Source organism: Molossus molossus, unplaced genomic scaffold (genome assembly GCF_014108415.1).
Source record: "Molossus molossus isolate mMolMol1 unplaced genomic scaffold, mMolMol1.p scaffold_m16_p_9, whole genome shotgun sequence".
NCBI lineage: Eukaryota > Metazoa > Chordata > Mammalia > Chiroptera > Molossidae > Molossus > Molossus molossus.
The window spans coordinates 107,512,529-107,529,504 of NW_023425403.1; the positions used below are offsets into that span (position 1 = coordinate 107,512,529).

The 16,976-nt window shown below is 50.3% G+C and overlaps 1 protein-coding gene across 1 annotated transcript in view; it reads right to left on the minus strand.

Moving 5' to 3' along the window:
• Positions 1-16,976, minus strand: part of DCLK1 (doublecortin like kinase 1) — a 361,421-nt gene that overhangs the window by 104,659 nt on the left and 239,786 nt on the right. The window contains exon 5 of the mRNA XM_036250158.1: positions 8,805-8,921. Within this exon, the coding sequence (XP_036106051.1) occupies positions 8,805-8,921 (117 nt within the window). The remainder of the gene's footprint in view (positions 1-8,804; positions 8,922-16,976) is intronic.

A 16,976-nucleotide genomic window follows, 5' to 3' on the forward strand; every position in this document is an offset into this window, starting at 1 on the left:
ACACCCGCGTGGCCTGCAGCCTGCCCACACCCGCGTGGCCTGCAGCCTGCCCACACCCCCGTGGCCTGCAGCCTGCCCACACCCCCGTGGCCTACAGTCTCACCACACCTGCGCTCCCGCCCTCCCCACCTGTGCTGTTCCAGCATCATTCCCAGGGAGCGGCTGCTCCTCACGTATACTTCGGGGCCTTGGTGCCCACTCCGCTGTGCCCTCAGGCGGCATGCCCACTGGCTTCTCATCCGCCACACCCTTCACATCCCACGTTACAAGTCTTTCCTCTTGGAAGCTCTCTCTGACCTCACTCATGAGAGTTCACCTTCTTCCTCTGGGTTGTCATCCTTCAAAGCCATTTAGTATGAGTGGTGCAGGGGTGTCTCCCAAACTGAAATCGAGAGCTGTGGTATGACTGCCATGGTACCTCTGGGGGCGAACACATGCCTGGGACACAGTAGATGCTCAGGAAACCTTCCTTCCTTCCTTCCTTCCTTCCTTCCTTCCTTCCTTCCTTCCTTCCTTCCTTCCTTCCTCCCTTCCTTCCCTTCCTTCCCTCCCTCCCTCTTTTTTTTAAAATAAAATTTTGTTCTTTATTGATATTAGAGAGAGAGGAAGGGAGATGGAGAGAGAGCTAGAAACATCAATGAGAGAGAACTTCGACTGGCTGCCTCCTGCATGCCCCCACTGGGGATCGGGCCCACAACCTGGGCATGTGCCCTGACCGGGAATCGAACTGGCGACCTCTTGGTGCAGGGTCAACGCTCCACCACTGAGCCACACAGGCCAGGGTTCTTGGTGCATTATGTTTTCAACCATTTCCTTGGACCACAAAGCAGAAAAAATCCTCCATGGAATGCAGAAGGTGGAATCTCTACACTAAAGGCAAAGCCTGAGCTGGAAATTAACAGCTACCACGCATGTGTCTTTGAAGGCGTCTGATACACAGGTAACAGTTGACAAACTGAACCCTTTAGCTGATCAAGACCCTCTTTGCTTGCCCAGCTTCTGATTTTTGTGTGATCTGCAAATGTTTTATAAACTATTTTTAGGTAAGAGAGTAACATTTGAACGCTGTCAGTAAAGAGACGTCAGGATTTCCGGAGTCCCGCGCAAGTGTGTTGGAAGGATGGGGAGGATGGTGCCTCCGTCGCGGTTGAAGGTCATGAACTAATGCACAGCTTCTCCCTCTGCCAAGGCTCGCCGGGCACCTCCAGCACCCAGAGCTGCTGGTCCGCGTGGGCTCGCAGGGCACACTGAATTAATGCGTGGTTGTCGCCAGGAGCGTTTCTGCCTGAGACCAGCTCTGGAGGACAGAAGTCCGTAAGCTCGTGCTGGGACTGCTGGGGGTGAGACTGGGCCACACTGCCCGTGGCTTCTACAGAGACGCTCCAAACCGAGGGTGCGTGAGAAAAACTTGGCGGCGATCTAAGTGCGAATAACAACTCTACAACAAACAAACAAAAACAACCTGAAGTTGTTCTGTGTGATCCAAAACGGGGTCAAAATTCTGGAGTCTGTTTGAAGGACCGCAGCAATGAAAATGCAAGATCCCAAAATGTGGCTTTTATACTTCGAACATTAATAAAAACATATAGAACAAGCTAAACTTTATCTGTTCTTATTTAAATCAAATTAGTGCACACTATGCTCTTATTTTGGAGATAACGTGTTATAAATTGCTTGTACAGATCAAAGAATTTGTTTAAAAGAATTTCACTTTCAAATTGCACATTTTATGAGACATCTGTGTTCCAAAGAAAAACACACATGAATAAAGATTCCACCCACATTAAACGCTCTTTATGATGTTCTTATATATTCTCGTTTCTTTTAAGAAGCAACTGAAACCATTTTCCCCTCTCTTGGTGACCTCACGCTCAAAGCCTCAGCACTCAAGGGTCTGGGGCTCATTACTCTGCCCGTGTGTTATTAAGGTTTCTGGCTTTTTATTTATTTTATTATTTTAGCTCCAATTGCCTACTTTGGACTCTCTGTTATGGAGACCCATATCATTCAGCAGGCATGGGAATTATGTAATCTATAAATGATTTGGGGGGCTTGACCTGCATGCTACTTGAGAACAGGGGCTGTTTCTCTCATCTCGGCATTGTTAGCGCCCAGTGGTGTCCGACACTGGGGAGCCCGTGCTTGATATTCCTCAGTGTGGAAGTGAGCTCCTGGACCAATACATCACCTCTAGCCTGGCCAGTGCGGCTCAGTTCACTGGAATCCTCCCAGGCTCCAAAAGGTTGCTGGGTCGATTCCTGGTCAGGGCACACACCCAGGTGCGGCTCGATGCCCGGTAGGGGGTGCACAGGAGGCAGCCGACTGATGTTCTGCTCTCACATCGATATTTCTCTCTCTCTCTCTCCTTCTCCCTCCCTTTCTCTCTAAAAAATCAATAAAAAAAAATCTCTAAACGAAAAAATTAAATAAGTCATCTCTAACTTTTAGTTCCAAGGAGAGGAATAGGTATGGAACAAAGAGCAGATTTACAGAAGATTCTCATTCTTATTCTAACGCTAACTCACAAAGTAACGTCTGTCTACCACTGACATACACCATGAAGATGGGGTGAGTGTTTCGCCTCCTGGAATGCTGGTGCCCAGGACTAATACTTAGGCTTCTATTGCAAAGGGTTAGGCTGTTGTAAACTGCAATCTTAAACCAGGTACAGTCGCCCCTCGTTTATCACAGTTAATCCATTCCAGACTCTAGCGGTTGCCCCTGGCGCTGAAGGATTCCTGGGGTGCTCGGATACACAGGCCTACAGTCCATACGTACAGTAATTTTAATTGTAATTGTAATACAGGGTGCATAATTGACTCAGACAACAGAGCGCACGCTGTATCATTTTCGCTGTCTCGATACACTTTTTAATGAATATATTTGAAAAGAACTGCGACAGAGTGAAGCCGCCAAGTGGAAGCGCGAAGTGGGAGGGACGACTGTACGGTCTGAGTTATTTCCCTGGAATCACCTTTAACAGCAGAGGCGAAAAAAAGGCATCACTGCTGCCCCCCAGCCCTGCCTCTGCCTCCTCATTACCAAATAACAAATAACGGCGTCGTGTTGCTCGTTGTTGGGAGATCATTGGGGGAATCAGAGAAGATCAAAGATGAAAACTTCTACACACTGTGCTGTTTCATTAGTAACAATATTATAACGAACACAAGCAGGGCGTGAGATCAGATGCGAATCTTAACTTTACAGTGCGCGCCAACATCTGAGTGTGTAGGAACATGACACAGAAACTGAAAACGGAAGTAGAAATGATTTCAAACTTTAGGTTGATGTAGTAGGAGGAAAAACAAAAATTCTTAGTTGTGAAAAAGTCAGGTTCATCGTGGTGATTGGATTTTGGGGTAACATCAATGGTTCAAACATGACTGGTATGAGGGTAAAATTATTCACATTCCAGTGCTTATGACTGAAAAAAAAAACCACTAACTAGGCTGTTTTAACAAATGTTGATGTGATCAAAATAGAGATAACTCACTGCTGCTTCCACTGGTTTCAAGGGCCATCCTTGAGTACAGACAGGGTTCTCGGATGAGCTCAGGGGAGGGGCCCAAGGCAGGGCTCCCCTGACATCCAGCAGCCACACCGGCCCAGCAAAGAAATGGAAATAACATCTGACTTCCTAAACCCTGGGCTTAGGTCTCGGGGAAAGAAAATGGCCTTGGGGTCACTGGCATACTCCATGTGTTTGTGACTGGTGCTGCTGCTTTGTCAACCATCTCTACACTAGAGGAAGGTGGTAAGATTTGGTAGCAAGTCAGAATTGAGAGACAGTCATCACACATTATAAGCAGTTATATAACCAGGAGTGGTTGTATGACTTACCTTCTAGATCAAAAGGCAGAAAGTGGAAAATTTTATATGCATAAAAGACTCCCATTAAACACAATTGTGATCAGGGCCATTAGATTAATTTTGATCTAGCAGTTAAAGATAACTTGAATAAAGTGTTAATTTTTCAAGAACATATTGATTTTAGAATGGATTTGGATTCTACTTTTTTTTTTTTTACCCTCACCCGAGGATATTTTTCCATTTTTTGTACAGATAGAGTGGGAGGGATAGAGAGGAAGGGAGAGAGAGACAGAAACATCGACGTGAAGGGACACATCGAGTGGCTGCCACCCGCACGACCAACCAGGGCCAGGGACAAACTGCAACCGAAGTACATGCCCTTAGCGGGAACCGAACCCGGGTCTCTCTGGACCACAGGCTGACGCTCCAACCGCTGAGCCAAACCGGCCAGGGCTCTACTTTCTTTTTTTATTGCACACAAATATGATCAAAATTGTGTTTCTATTTATTTTTTTAAAATTTTCTTTTTTGATTTTTGAGAGAGAGAAAGAAAGAGGGAGAGAGAGATAGAAACATCAATGAGAGAGAATACTGATTGGCCACCTCCTGCACGCCCCCCACTGGGGATCAGGCCTACAACCTGGGCATGTGCTCTGACCAGGAATCAAACTTGCGACCTCTTGGTGCATGGGACAACACTCAACCACTAAGCCACACCGGCTGGGCTTACTTTATTTTTTATTGTTGAAAGTATTACAGATGTCCCCTCTTTTTTTCCCCCATTGTCTCCCCTCCTCTCCACTCACACCCCCCTCCTGCTTTCCCCAACCTAAGGGCTGTGTCCAATGGTTGTACATAAGTGCATATAAGTTCTTTGGTTTATTTACTCCCACCCCCACACCCCTATCCCTCTGAGGTTTGTCAGTCTGTTCCCTACTTCCATGACTCTGGATTTTTTTGATCGACAGATTTTGTTCATTATATTCCATAAATAAGTGAGATCATGTGGTACTTGTGTTTCTTTGACTGGCTTATTTCACTCAGCATAATGTTCTCCAGGTCCCTCCATGTCATCACAAAAGGTAAGAGATCTTTCTTTCTTACAGCTGCACAGTGTTCCATTGTGTACATGTACCACAGCTTTTGGATTCTTCTTTCTTTATGGAAATGATTACCTGGCATGGCACCCTAACACGAATTTTAAGTTAGTGTTGGTCAGATCAACCAGGTTATTTAACTTCAACTCCAGTTGAAAAGAGCTTTGAGAAAACAACAGAACATAGAAATGCTTGTCTGAAGCAATCTTTTGAGTTTGAGGTAATGTAACCTATCCATTTTAAACTTCTAAAAGCGATGGTTCCGAATGCTGGCAGGAACAAATACAAAGAAATCGAATATATTTGCCTATCGGCTTCTTTGAATGTCTGAAATTACTTTTGGTAAATGATACATTCATCTATATTTATAAGGTTATAATTAAATGTTATATTTATGAGATTTATATAACTCTAGAGGCACAGAATAGGGACTATATTATCAGTTAACTTTAAAGTGAAATAATTTCCTATATTCATTTTTTAAAGAATTGATTTTTTAATCTTTTAAAGATTAGACTCATGAGTCATTTTAAGTCACATTTTAGATTCTTTTCTGAAGTAAAACAGGCTCCTTGCTATTTACAAGGTGATATCCGAGTTGCAGAAATTCTCTCTCCTGTTTCCATCCTGCACCCCTATCAGTACTGGGGCCACACGCAGACAGACAGCGCAGGGGCACTGTGGTGGTAGCCCCAGTGGCAGACAGACGGCTCTGGGCTCTGGAGTCCACCCCCCACAGGTGTGCAGGGATCTGACCGTCCCCTCCCCTCCTTGACTTACAGGGATGAAGTGAAAAGAGAAAAGAGACTTCCACCCAAACCCAGGAGCATTTAGCTGCCGTAACTCTTAAAAACAATGACAAGCCTGGCCAGTGTCCTCAGTGGTTGAGCATCAACCCATGCACCGAGAGGTCACCAGTTCGATTTCCGGTCAGGGCACAGGGATGTAGGAGGAGGCCAATCAATGTTCTTTCTCATCGATGTTTCTATCTCTCTCTCCCTTTCCCTTCCTCTTTCTCTAAAATCAATAAAGAAAAAAAAACAACACTTTTTAAAAACTGACAAAAACTTGCCCTGGCTGGTTTGGCTCAGCAGTTAGAGCGTCGGCCTGCAGTCCAGAGAGACCCGGGTTCGGTTCCCGCTAAGGGCGCGTGCCTCGTTTGCAGTTTGTCCCCGGCCCTGGTTGGTTGTGAGGGTGGCAGCCACTCGATGTGTCCCTTTCACGTCGATGTTTCTCTCTCTCTCTCTCTTCCTCCCACTCTATCTGAACAAAAAATAGAAATATGTCCTCGGGTGAGGATAAAAAAAAAATAAAAAAAATAAAAATAAAATAAATAAAATAAAAACTGACAAAAACTTAATAGCCATAGTGCATACTGAGTCTCCTGAAATATCTACACTGTAAAAGACATAAGAATTTGGCTAATTGCTCATTATTCGATGCTTCACCCCAGTTACACCTGATATTTAAAAATTCATGATCTATACTAAGTCAAAGCAGAGAGGAAATTCAATAAAATCAGTCTGTGTCAGAGCTGGTTTTGATTTGGAACAGGTAATTCTTCTATTCACTGTTGATGTTTTTAGTAGTGGTGATGGTGTTTCAGTTAATGTGGGGTTTCTTGCTCCTTCACACCCCTTTGTGATTGTATAAGAGCCGAGGGTCTTAGGGGCAACACGCGGGCGGGCCCGTGACCTCCTTCTCTCTTCCTGCCCGGTGGGAGTCCCTCCTGCAGCCCAGGTCTGCTCAGAGAGAACGAGGCACGCCCCTGGTCAAGGCCGAATACGCTCGAAGAGCCCGGATTTAACCCGTCAGCGGGTTAACACAAGCCAAGGTCTCCCCGGGTTCTGCATGCACCCGTTCCAGCTCGCGGACCCTTTGTGGGGGCCACACCTCTGTGCAGGTGGGGTGTCTCTGGAAGGGAGGGACTCCCCACTACCAGTGTCCAGGGACCGGATCGTCTTCCGATGGAAACCCTCCTCCTCTGAAGGTCGAAAAGGTAGCTGGCACCTGCCACTCTCTTTTGCTCACTGTCACCTTGATCTGCCCTTCAGATCTCCACCAGGTGTCTAGGGTCCGCTCTGGGGTTGCCAGGGTGGCAGGCGGCACTGCTGCTCCAGCCAGCAGGGGGCAGAAGCCAAGTCCCGCCTGTCATGCCAATAACCGGCCACGAGCCAGCTGTATTCTTCACCCCGATATCTAGAGTCAAAGCCCTTCCTCTGGTCCCTGTTCTCTGTACCTCGGTGAGCACCCGACTCGCCGGATGGAAAACCCAGGTCACTGGGCTCCACCTCCGGGGTTTTGGATTCAGTGGGTCTGGAAAAGGGCTCAACACTCGCTCTCCCAGCAAGTGCGGTGACGGTGACAAGCACACGTCGGGAACGCTTCCTTAACCACTGTCTCGACTGCAGGCTGCAGACTGGTCAGAGTCGTCGGGAACACGTGCTCAGAGCAGGGCTGGTGTCCGTGTGCTCTGACCTACCTCACCCTCAGCAGTCTCGTTTCATGCTCACCACCGGGGTGAGCCCGCCGCCGAGGGCGCAGGTCTCGGCCCCCCCTGGCGCCAGGGCGTGAAGAAGCCGCATCGCCAGGGGCAGCGTGTTCCGAGACGTGCTCCCTGGCGAGTACGATCGGCTACGCTGCGAGAGGCACGGCGGTAACCGTGGCTGGCACCTCAGAGTGAGGCTGAGAGGTCTTTGGGGACCGTCCGGGGAACCAGAGCCGCCCAGTGACGGTGACTCAGAACGAGCTGGGCTGGCTGCTTCCACTCCCCAGCGCCTGAGGGTCCCTCTCCAAGGCTCCGCTGTACACAGGGAGGTCGCGACGGGCAGAGCAGCCAGTGGGGCACGGAGTCACAGCCTGGCAGTGCCCGCCTGCAGCACCTCACGTCCCGGGCCCACACGGGGACACGAGAGGCCTCGGAGCGGCCCCCCAGGCCTGTTCCTAAGAGCTGCGCCACCCTCATGAAACCAGGTGACCATCTCTTTGCTGTGTGTCATTCAGTAATTTCCACTGCATAACTGATACAGTCAAGGAATAGTTAATAGCGAAATAGACCTCCTACCTGAGTCCAAACCCACCAAAGACAAAAACAACCTAACTTACTCATGTCACTTAAGGTCACCTGTTCCTAAGAGCTGCGCCACCCTCGTGAAGCCAGGTGACCATCTCTTTGCTGTGTGTCATTCAGTAATTTCACTGCATAACTGATACAGTCAAGGAATAGTTAATAGCGAAATAGACCTCATACCTGAGTCCAAACCCACCAAAGACAAAAACAACCTAACTTACTCATGTCACTAAGGTCACTTTGGTCATCTCATGAGCACACATCCTGCCCCCACACCAGCCCTGGGAGCCGGCAGAGACAGGACGCAGGCCAGGTCCCTGCACCAGCTCCCGGCCTGGCTGGGCCCGTGGTAAGGAGACTTAGCAGATACAAACGGGAACTTCCGAAGCCAGGCCCGAGCGCAGAGTCTGAGCAGAGGCTTCCGGAGCCGGAGGCCCTCAGCCCGGGAAGCCCATCCTGTGGCAGAGCCAGCGCCAGCCGGGCACCATCCCATCTACCTGGGGGCCAATCGGTTTCTGAGCCTTGCCCCCCTTAGTCCCCAGCCTGATGCTCTGTCTCACAGTCAGTGTTAGACCCAGCAGCCTGCTCCCCCACGCCCACGCGCACGCCCACGCGCACGCCCACGCGCACGCCCACGCGCACGCCCACGCGCACGCCCACGCGCACGCCCACGCGCACGCCCACGCGCACGCCCACGCCCACGCGCACGCGCACGCGCACGCCCACGCGCACCACGCACCAAACTGACACCGGGTCCCCCCCTCAGGCTCCGCCCACCCCCACCCCCCACGCGTCCCCAGCGCTCTGCAGTGTCCTCTGCCCCTCACCTGAGCTGGTCGAGGCCGGCGACTTGCTGCGCCTGGACGGTCCCGGGCTCTTGGTGGTGCTCCTGCGGGAGGACGACGCTATTTTGGTGTACGACGTGGACTTGACGACTCGGCATTCTGGGGAAAGAACAGCACACGTGGTTACGGGCAGGGCACGCACCGTGCCAACCGCCGTCAACCTGCAAATAGAAGCGCACAGCCTCCTGCCCCCCGCGTCCTGCCCCCAGGGCCCCTCTGGAGCAAGGGAACCCGGAAAACAAGCGGCGGCACAGTGGGTTCTTCCACCTCCAAGTTAACACCGCTCGGCCTGGCTGGGTAGCTCAGCGGGTTAGAGCGTCGTCCCCATACGCCAAGGTTGTGGGTTCGATCCCCGGTCCGGGCACATACAAAAAGCAACCAGTGAATGCATCCGTAAGTGGAGCAACAAATCCGCGTTCCTCTGTCTCGCTCCCCCGTTCTCATTCTCTTTAAAATCAATCCAAAAATGTTCCAAAAAGTGCACCAAACTCTAAGTCTTGGACAGACTGAGAGGGACAGTCTGGTGCAGAAGTGACTGTTGGGTTTCCCTCCACCCATCCCTTGAGTTATTTGTGTCTCTGTGTCTCTTTTGAGATAAAGTTCGTATTTCCAAGATAAATGTTAGACAAAGATCAACCTCAAAGGGGTATTTCCCCCCTTGTGAAAGGTCCCACCCATCCCGAGTTGCCTGCGCTTGGGAACCCTCCGGGAGTCGCTGTGGTCGTCCCGGGCGGGCAGTCAGCATGTGCTCAGACAGGTAAGGCAGAGAAGAGGTGACGCCCAGGAGCACCGAGCCAGCTGTGCCACCCAAGGTGTGTCTGCAAAACGGATCTTTGGCCTGAGCCTGAGAGACAACCTGCTTGCACTAGGTTTCTATCCTCGGTGCTTGTGTTCATTAAATGCAACACTGAACCTCCGAAAGACGTAAGAGCTTGTATTTCTCTCGGTGAGCTGCAGCGACCAATGATGGTGTTGTTTAAATCCACACATCTGACTCTTGAGGGGCCATTTTTAATAAATAAAAATATCTGTATGCTTGTCATGATAATCAAAGTTCACTGTGGATAGAGAAGTATAAAGAATATGAAAAAAAACAAAAACTGCTCATCAGTTGATACTTTTTATTTGGAGGGTGGTATACTAACCTAGAACTTTTTTCTACTCATTTGTATATTCAAACAGTGTTGGGATTGGTCCACCTGTTACCAGCCCTTTGCCCACCACAATATATTAGAGCATGTTCACTTTTCCGTGTAATGGTTACAGTCCACTTTACTGCATGGATGTACTATAATTTGCTTAGCTAAATGCCTTACGTTGGACATTTAACTTGCTTTCAATATTTACTATTATTAATTACACCCTTGTTTTTAAAAATTGTTTTTTTAATCCTCACCAGAGGATACTTTTACATTTATCTTCAGATAGAGTGGGAGGGAGAGAGAGAGGAAAACATCAGTGTGAGAAAGACACATCGACTGGTGGCCTCTCGCACGACCCCGACCAGGGCCAAGGACAGAACTGCAATCGAGGTACGTGCCCTTGACTGGAACCGAACCCGGAGGTCGATGCTCCAACCGCTGAACCAAACTGGCCAGGGCACAACCTTGTTAAATGAATGTGTCATTATCTGATTATTATTATTTTTTTTTATCTTCACCCGAGGACATTTTTCCATATTTTGTTCAGATAGAGTGGGAGGGGAGGAGAGAGAGAGAGAAACATCGACGTGAAAGGGACACATCGAGTGGTTGCCACCCGCACAACCCCAACCAGGGCCGGGGACAAACTGCAACCAAGGTATGTGCCCTTAGTGGGAACCGAACCCGCAGGCCGACGCTATAACCACCGAGCCAAACTGGCCAGGGCTCTGATTATTTCTTTGGGGTAGATTTAGTCCTTGGTACTTGAAATTTAATTTCTAATAACTAGAAACCACAAGGCGCCTAGTAGTTGCTCAAAAATATTTTCTGAATGAAGTGGGATTGGTAGATCTAAAGAGAAGTACTTTTAGCATAGTATTCCCCAGGTCCCTCCGTGTCGTCTCAAAGGATACGAGATCTCTCTTTCTTCAGCTGCGTAGTACTCCATTGTGTACATGTACCACTGCTTTTTTATCCATTCGTCTACTGATGGACACTTGGGCTGTTTCCAGATCTTAGCTATTGTAAACAGTCCTGCTATGAACATGGGGGTACATATATTCTTTCTGATTGGTGTTTCAGGTTTCTTAGGGTATATTCTAAGATAGTTGGAGAAGGACAAGTACCACACGATCTCACTTATTTGTGGAACACAATGCACAGAATAAGCGGTCGAGCTAAAAAGACCGAGTCATGAAAGCAGAGAACAGGCTAACATGCCTCAGGGGGATGGAAGAAATAAACCAAAAACCTTATATGCACACCCAATGGACACAGACACTGGGCTGGGGAAGGCAAGAGGGGGGTGAGTGGGAAGGAGGGGGGTCAATGGGGAAAAAGGAGGACATCTGTAATACTTTCAACAATAAAAAAAATAATAATAAAGAGAAGGCTTTAAAGTTTTTTTTTCCATTATTGATTTTTTTTTTAGAGAGAAGAAGTGAGAGGGAGAGAGAGATAGAAACATCGATTGGCTGCCTCCTGCATGCCCCCCACTGGGGACCAGGACCGCAACCTGGGCATGTGTCCTGACCAGGAATCGAACCAGTGACCTCTTGGTGCATGGGTTGACGCTCAACCACTGAGTCACACCAGCTGGGCAATATGATAACCTTTTAAATGTAGTTTCTTTTAAAGTATAGTAGTTTCGAAATTAAAGTCTAGTCTATTAACTTTTCCATTATGCATTTTAAACCATTTTGTATTTCAGTAACAAAGAAATCATAATAATTCCAGATCTAATTCTGATGCCTGACTTTACCTGAACTGTTTCTTCTCTATATATTCAATTCTTAATTTTCTAAGCTCAAAACATATTTCTTTCCTTTATACATTCTAAGTTTTATGTAAACATATTTTCCTATAGCCCCCAAACCAACAAAGTAGGTCATATTGTTTAGTAAAGAAGGAATATAAGTGTATTTGAAATATAAAAGTTGCAGAACTACAATTAGGAAGTAGTGGAGAGTGTTTATTAAAGAGCCTTGAAAATTAAACTCTTGGGGGCAAAAGGAAGAGGAACAATTTAAAAAGAAGGAGGAGGAGGAGGGGGGGAGGAGGAGGGAAGGAGGAGGGGAAGGAGGAGGAGGGGGAGGGGGAGGGGGAGGGGGAGGAGGGGGAGGAGATTCTGCCTTGAGTTATAATATCGGTGTCTTCACAGCCAGAAGCAGAGGGGGACCGAATCCAGCAGTCCCGAGCCTGCCCAGCCCCCTCTGTGCTGGCCTGCCCGGTGGCCCTGCAGGAGATTTCCATTTCTTTACAAAAGAAGAAAAAAAAAACCCTACAGAAATGGACGTAGCAAAAACTGAAAGACAGAAGTAAGCAGGAAACACGACATTGGAAGGTGTGACCAACCACCAGGACCCTGCATTCACCCGGGTGACGGTGCCCGAGGGTGTGTCCACGGAGGTTTTGATTCACAGAACAGATCTGTGGAGCATGTGAGGACGGCATCCGTGGCTCACGGTTCTGTCCACTCAGCACATTCTGGAGTTGTCCTGGCCGCTGGGCACTGGCCCAGCCTTGCGGAAGGGGCATTAGCCACCCAGCAGCACCGCCCCGCGCATGCTTCCAAACAGGTGTGGTGGAAGCGCCCAGGATGAGCCGAGCCCCCAGAGCTGCAGGGAGACACCCACCAGCGGCAGAGGGGCGCGGGGCCTTCGCCAGCGGGGCTCTTCGTTGCTTTTCATTTCACGGGCCTCACGTTTGGAAACGCTGGCTCGTGAGACGAACTGTTTTCAGGAATCGCACGTTTTCTCGTTTCAGATCAAAGGCAGGACCGTGCAGACGGCAGGATGACCGGGACTTTCTGTCCCAGGTCATGAATGTCCAGAGTCCCATAAATGTAAAATAGTTTTAAAAGCTCAGAATCTAGTTAGCAGGAAAGAGTCGTTAAAATAGAAAGTTACCAGATGGTGCGCGCAGGTTAAAGACACCCCTGTGCGAGCCACAACAGGGACTCAAAGCTGGTTCCCGGCGGGCAGCTGGTTGGTTGGAGCGCAGCCCCGGTGGGCCAGGTCCCGGGCTCCATCCCGGGCCAGGCACACGAGGGATGCAGCCTGCTGCTTGCCAGAGAGGCCAGTGTGTCTCCAGCTACCAAGCAGGGCCGCCCAGCGTAACAGACCCAGTCCTGTGGCACAGAGCTGATATCTCCCAGCGGCAGAGGGAGGCAGGTTTGCAGTTAGGCCGCGGGGACTGGCAGAGAAGGGGGCGCTGCATTTGCTTTTCGGACTGAAAGTCTCTGCAGCGGCTCTCAAGCTGTGGGCCGCGACCCCACCCCTTCACAGGGGTCGCCTCGGACATAACAGTAGCCAAATGACAGTTATGAAGTAGCGACGAAAATAACTTCATGGTTGGGGGTCGCCACAGCCCGAGGAGCTGTACGAAAGGGGCCCGGCGGCGGGAAGGTGGACACCCACTGCTCCGGGGCTTCTGCTCCTCTGGAGTGTAGCTCTCAAGGCTGCTACTTTCTGGTCTGCCTCCTCGCCACAGCCCCTTTCCCGGCCTAGTAAAAAGCATGCTCTACCTGTTCGATAAATATTGGCCTGAACTGCTACTACTCAGCCTGCAACCACTGGGGTGAACTCTCGCTACTCGCTGAACTGATCCAAAGCCCCCTTTACCGATGAGAAAGCTGGGTTCAGAAAGAGCAAACACCTTGCCTCGGACCCTGGGCCTCCTGACCATGGCTCGCCTGCACTCGTGTTGATACCGTGGCGTACGCAGGGTCCCACCGTGAATGACGGCTGAAAGTTCGTCAGCGCCCGAGGTCAGGGGCAAACAGACCGGCGGCCAATAGGAGAAGGACGGCAAATAACCAGTTCTCTCATCAACAGTAAACTGAAAAAGTTACATATGGATGCTACAATTCTTTCAAGATGAGTATCGCATCAGATAAAAGACAAAATAGAGCCAGAGACAGAAAGGAGTAGGGTTCGGACTGACAACCCTCAGAGGAGGGGGCCGGGGGAGGGACGAGAGAAACCAAAGAACTTAAATGCATGTACGCGCGACCAATGGACACAGACAACAATGACGGGGTGCGGCGGGATGGGGAGGGTGTCTGGGGGGAAGAAAGAAACAATGAACCCTCAGAAGTGAAGTTATATTGAAGGGATCGCAGAGTCTGAAAGATAATTACAAATATTGCAAATCGCATGCCACTTGCCTTCGGGATAAGAGCGAAGCCCACGAGTTACAAGGAGGTTAGGATAATGCGCAGAGGTCCCCACCAGAAACAGAAACAGGACAATTGTAGCAAAGGCTCCCGCCCCCAGGGTTCAACTAGAAACATCAGGCCGTAAATTAGAAAGAAAAGACCTGCCACCCTCTTTCCCCGCGAGGTTTAGATGTAACCGTTTGGGTGAATTTAAATGGCAGCGGTGTTTTCTAATGGTGAAAAATGCATGCTTAATTACTTTAGAGAGAAAGACAAAACCTCTGTGAGCTGAAAACCACAATGTGGAAACGTCATGACTAATAGTCTCTAAACGGCCAGCGAAGCAGAAAACGTGTTCTCACAAAGCACAGTGTCAGGGCCTCCCAGCAAGGAAGAAAGCGTCCCCCGATTCTCCCCCTCTCATGGGGGTGTCGCCTGGGGTAACCTCTCGGTTCTGTACTTCCGGCCCCTCTCTAAGGGGGCTGCGGTTCCCTTGCTGCCCAGATGGGGGGCAACGCCAAGACCCTTCAGGGGTGATGTACGTAAGCCACTAAGAGGAAGCCGCCGGACAGTCGCTTCTCTTGCTGTTGAAGGTCGCAGCCCCGAAGTATCGAGGACGATCAAACACGTTACCTGGCCTCTGGGGACTGACACCCGCAGCGAGGTCTGGGTCGGCGCCTGACTTAGAAAGTCCTCACTTTGTGTAAGGGCAGAAGTGTCGTTCTCCATATGGTCTATCCCCAAACCGGCTTCGGAAATGGTCCTGGGTTTGGGTGAGAAAGAAGGTAAAACGGTTCCCACCTTCACCACAGACCCCGACTTCAGAAACCGGGGTTCTTCCAGGGCTAGATTTAGGGAGACACCCCAGAGGCAGATGTTCAGGCAGGAGACATCCTCGAGCACCCCACTGAGGCAGATCCTGCCCCCACTCGGAACCAGCTGGTAGGTAGGCTGAGCGTCATGAGCCGAAATGAGCCCAGAATTCCCCGTGGGCACCAGCAGCTCACCTGAGCCCACACAGGAGCCTCCGCGCACCTTTGGAGGATCTTGATCCAAAGGGCACAGGTGACATGCCACAAGTGTCCAGACAGCTGAGGGACACACCACATGCTGGCTGGGGAATATTCTGTAACAAACCCATTCGGAATGAAAACAGCTTCAGGCACAGACCTCCTGACTGACCCCTGCCCAAGTCCGTGGCTCTGACTGTTCAGGAGATGGGCCGGGTCCGAAGGCTGCGTCACAGTCAGTAGGTCTGGGTGGCTTCTTCCCTCTCCGGATTCCAACCACAAGCTACCTCTGACCTCAGCAAAGGCGCACAGCAAGGGGAACGCCACTGCTCTCTGCGGCTCGTGCAAACTGGCGGAGGGCACACCCAGGGCTAGACTCCCTTCACACAGCGTGTGCAGCTCAGCGGCCAAGGAGGACACCTCCACTTCCGGCTCTTCTGTGCCCTGACCAGGAAGGAAGCCCTTGAGAATGTCACCGTTATCAGCGTTTGCCGGGTCAACTCCACCTGGTTCACGGACGCCCCGCCTGTGTCCCTCAGTGGCTGGCCAGCTCCTCCGCGCGCCGTCAGGCCCAGTTTCACCACCTTGTCTTGTGGTCTGAAGCCTCAGACGCCCCGAGTGGCCTCCGGCTCGGCAGTGTGGGCGGCTGAGCTGAGCAGGCCGACGGCTGAACGTCACTTCCTACGGACACATGATGACTCCCACACCTCACGCAGCATCGAGGGGAGACCCAAACGCGGCTCCTTGCAGGAGGGTCAGCGCACCTCCCCGCAGGCTCCCGTAAGACACGCGCCGTACTCTCCAGCCGCCTGGCCTCGGCGTCACTGCTGACACCACAACGGGTCCGTCCCTGCTGGCTGTGAGGCTTGGGACCAGTGTGACCTCCCTACGCAGCCTGTCTGGGTGAAAGCAGTCCGCTCAAAGCCTCTAAACCGTCGTCTCTAAAACATGAAGTCTGTGGCCGACTGACTGAAAGCAGAGGCTTAGCAAAGCCTTTGGAGAGGCTTAGCAAAGAAAGCCAGAAACAGAGATTTCTGAAGATCTAACAATAAAGTCCTGGGTGTCTAAACCCGGCACCCGGACCGGCCACCGTGGCTTTCGGAACACCCAGCTGAGGGCCCGGACGGGGTGCACGGGTTCCCGCCAGGCACGGCTGCTCACGGTGACACTGCCCTGCTCCCGTCACATCTGCACACCTCACAGATGCCTTCAGGAGGTGGTGTGGCCCAGGCTCTGTAGGAACATCTCAGCAGGCACCCCTCAGATCGACTGCTTTGATGGCATGACTGATTCTCTTCTCCAAATATTTCCCTTTTTCCTAATAGTCAAATAAACGTGCATTCCCCCCTACGCTAAAAGTTAGAGTTATAGGGGTGTTACCGATTGGGGTTACTGGCTGGGACCTCAGTTCTTGCTGGCGGAGAAAAGAATTTAAGGCCAAGAAAAACAAAAGTAAAGCAAAGTGGGATTTATTGAAAATCCACTCCAAGTAAGGAACACGCCAGTCATAGAGACAATGGCCTGGAACTCCCTGGGGTCTATGGCTGAGATGAAGAATTTTCTGGGTGGAGACTGTCATTTGCATCCAGGGATGATTGACAGAAAGGTGTTATATAACTATATTTCTTCTGCACATGTCCTTACCCATCATGCACACAGAAAAGTCCACGGGGATTTTATTATAATTAGTCTGGGGGACCTGGAGAGCATTATGCTGAGTGAAATAAGCCAATCAGAGAAAAACAAATATCACGTGATCTCACTTATTTGTGGAATACAATGAACAAAACAAACTGATGAACAATATAGACCCAGAGACGTAGAAAGGAGTACGGTTCAGACG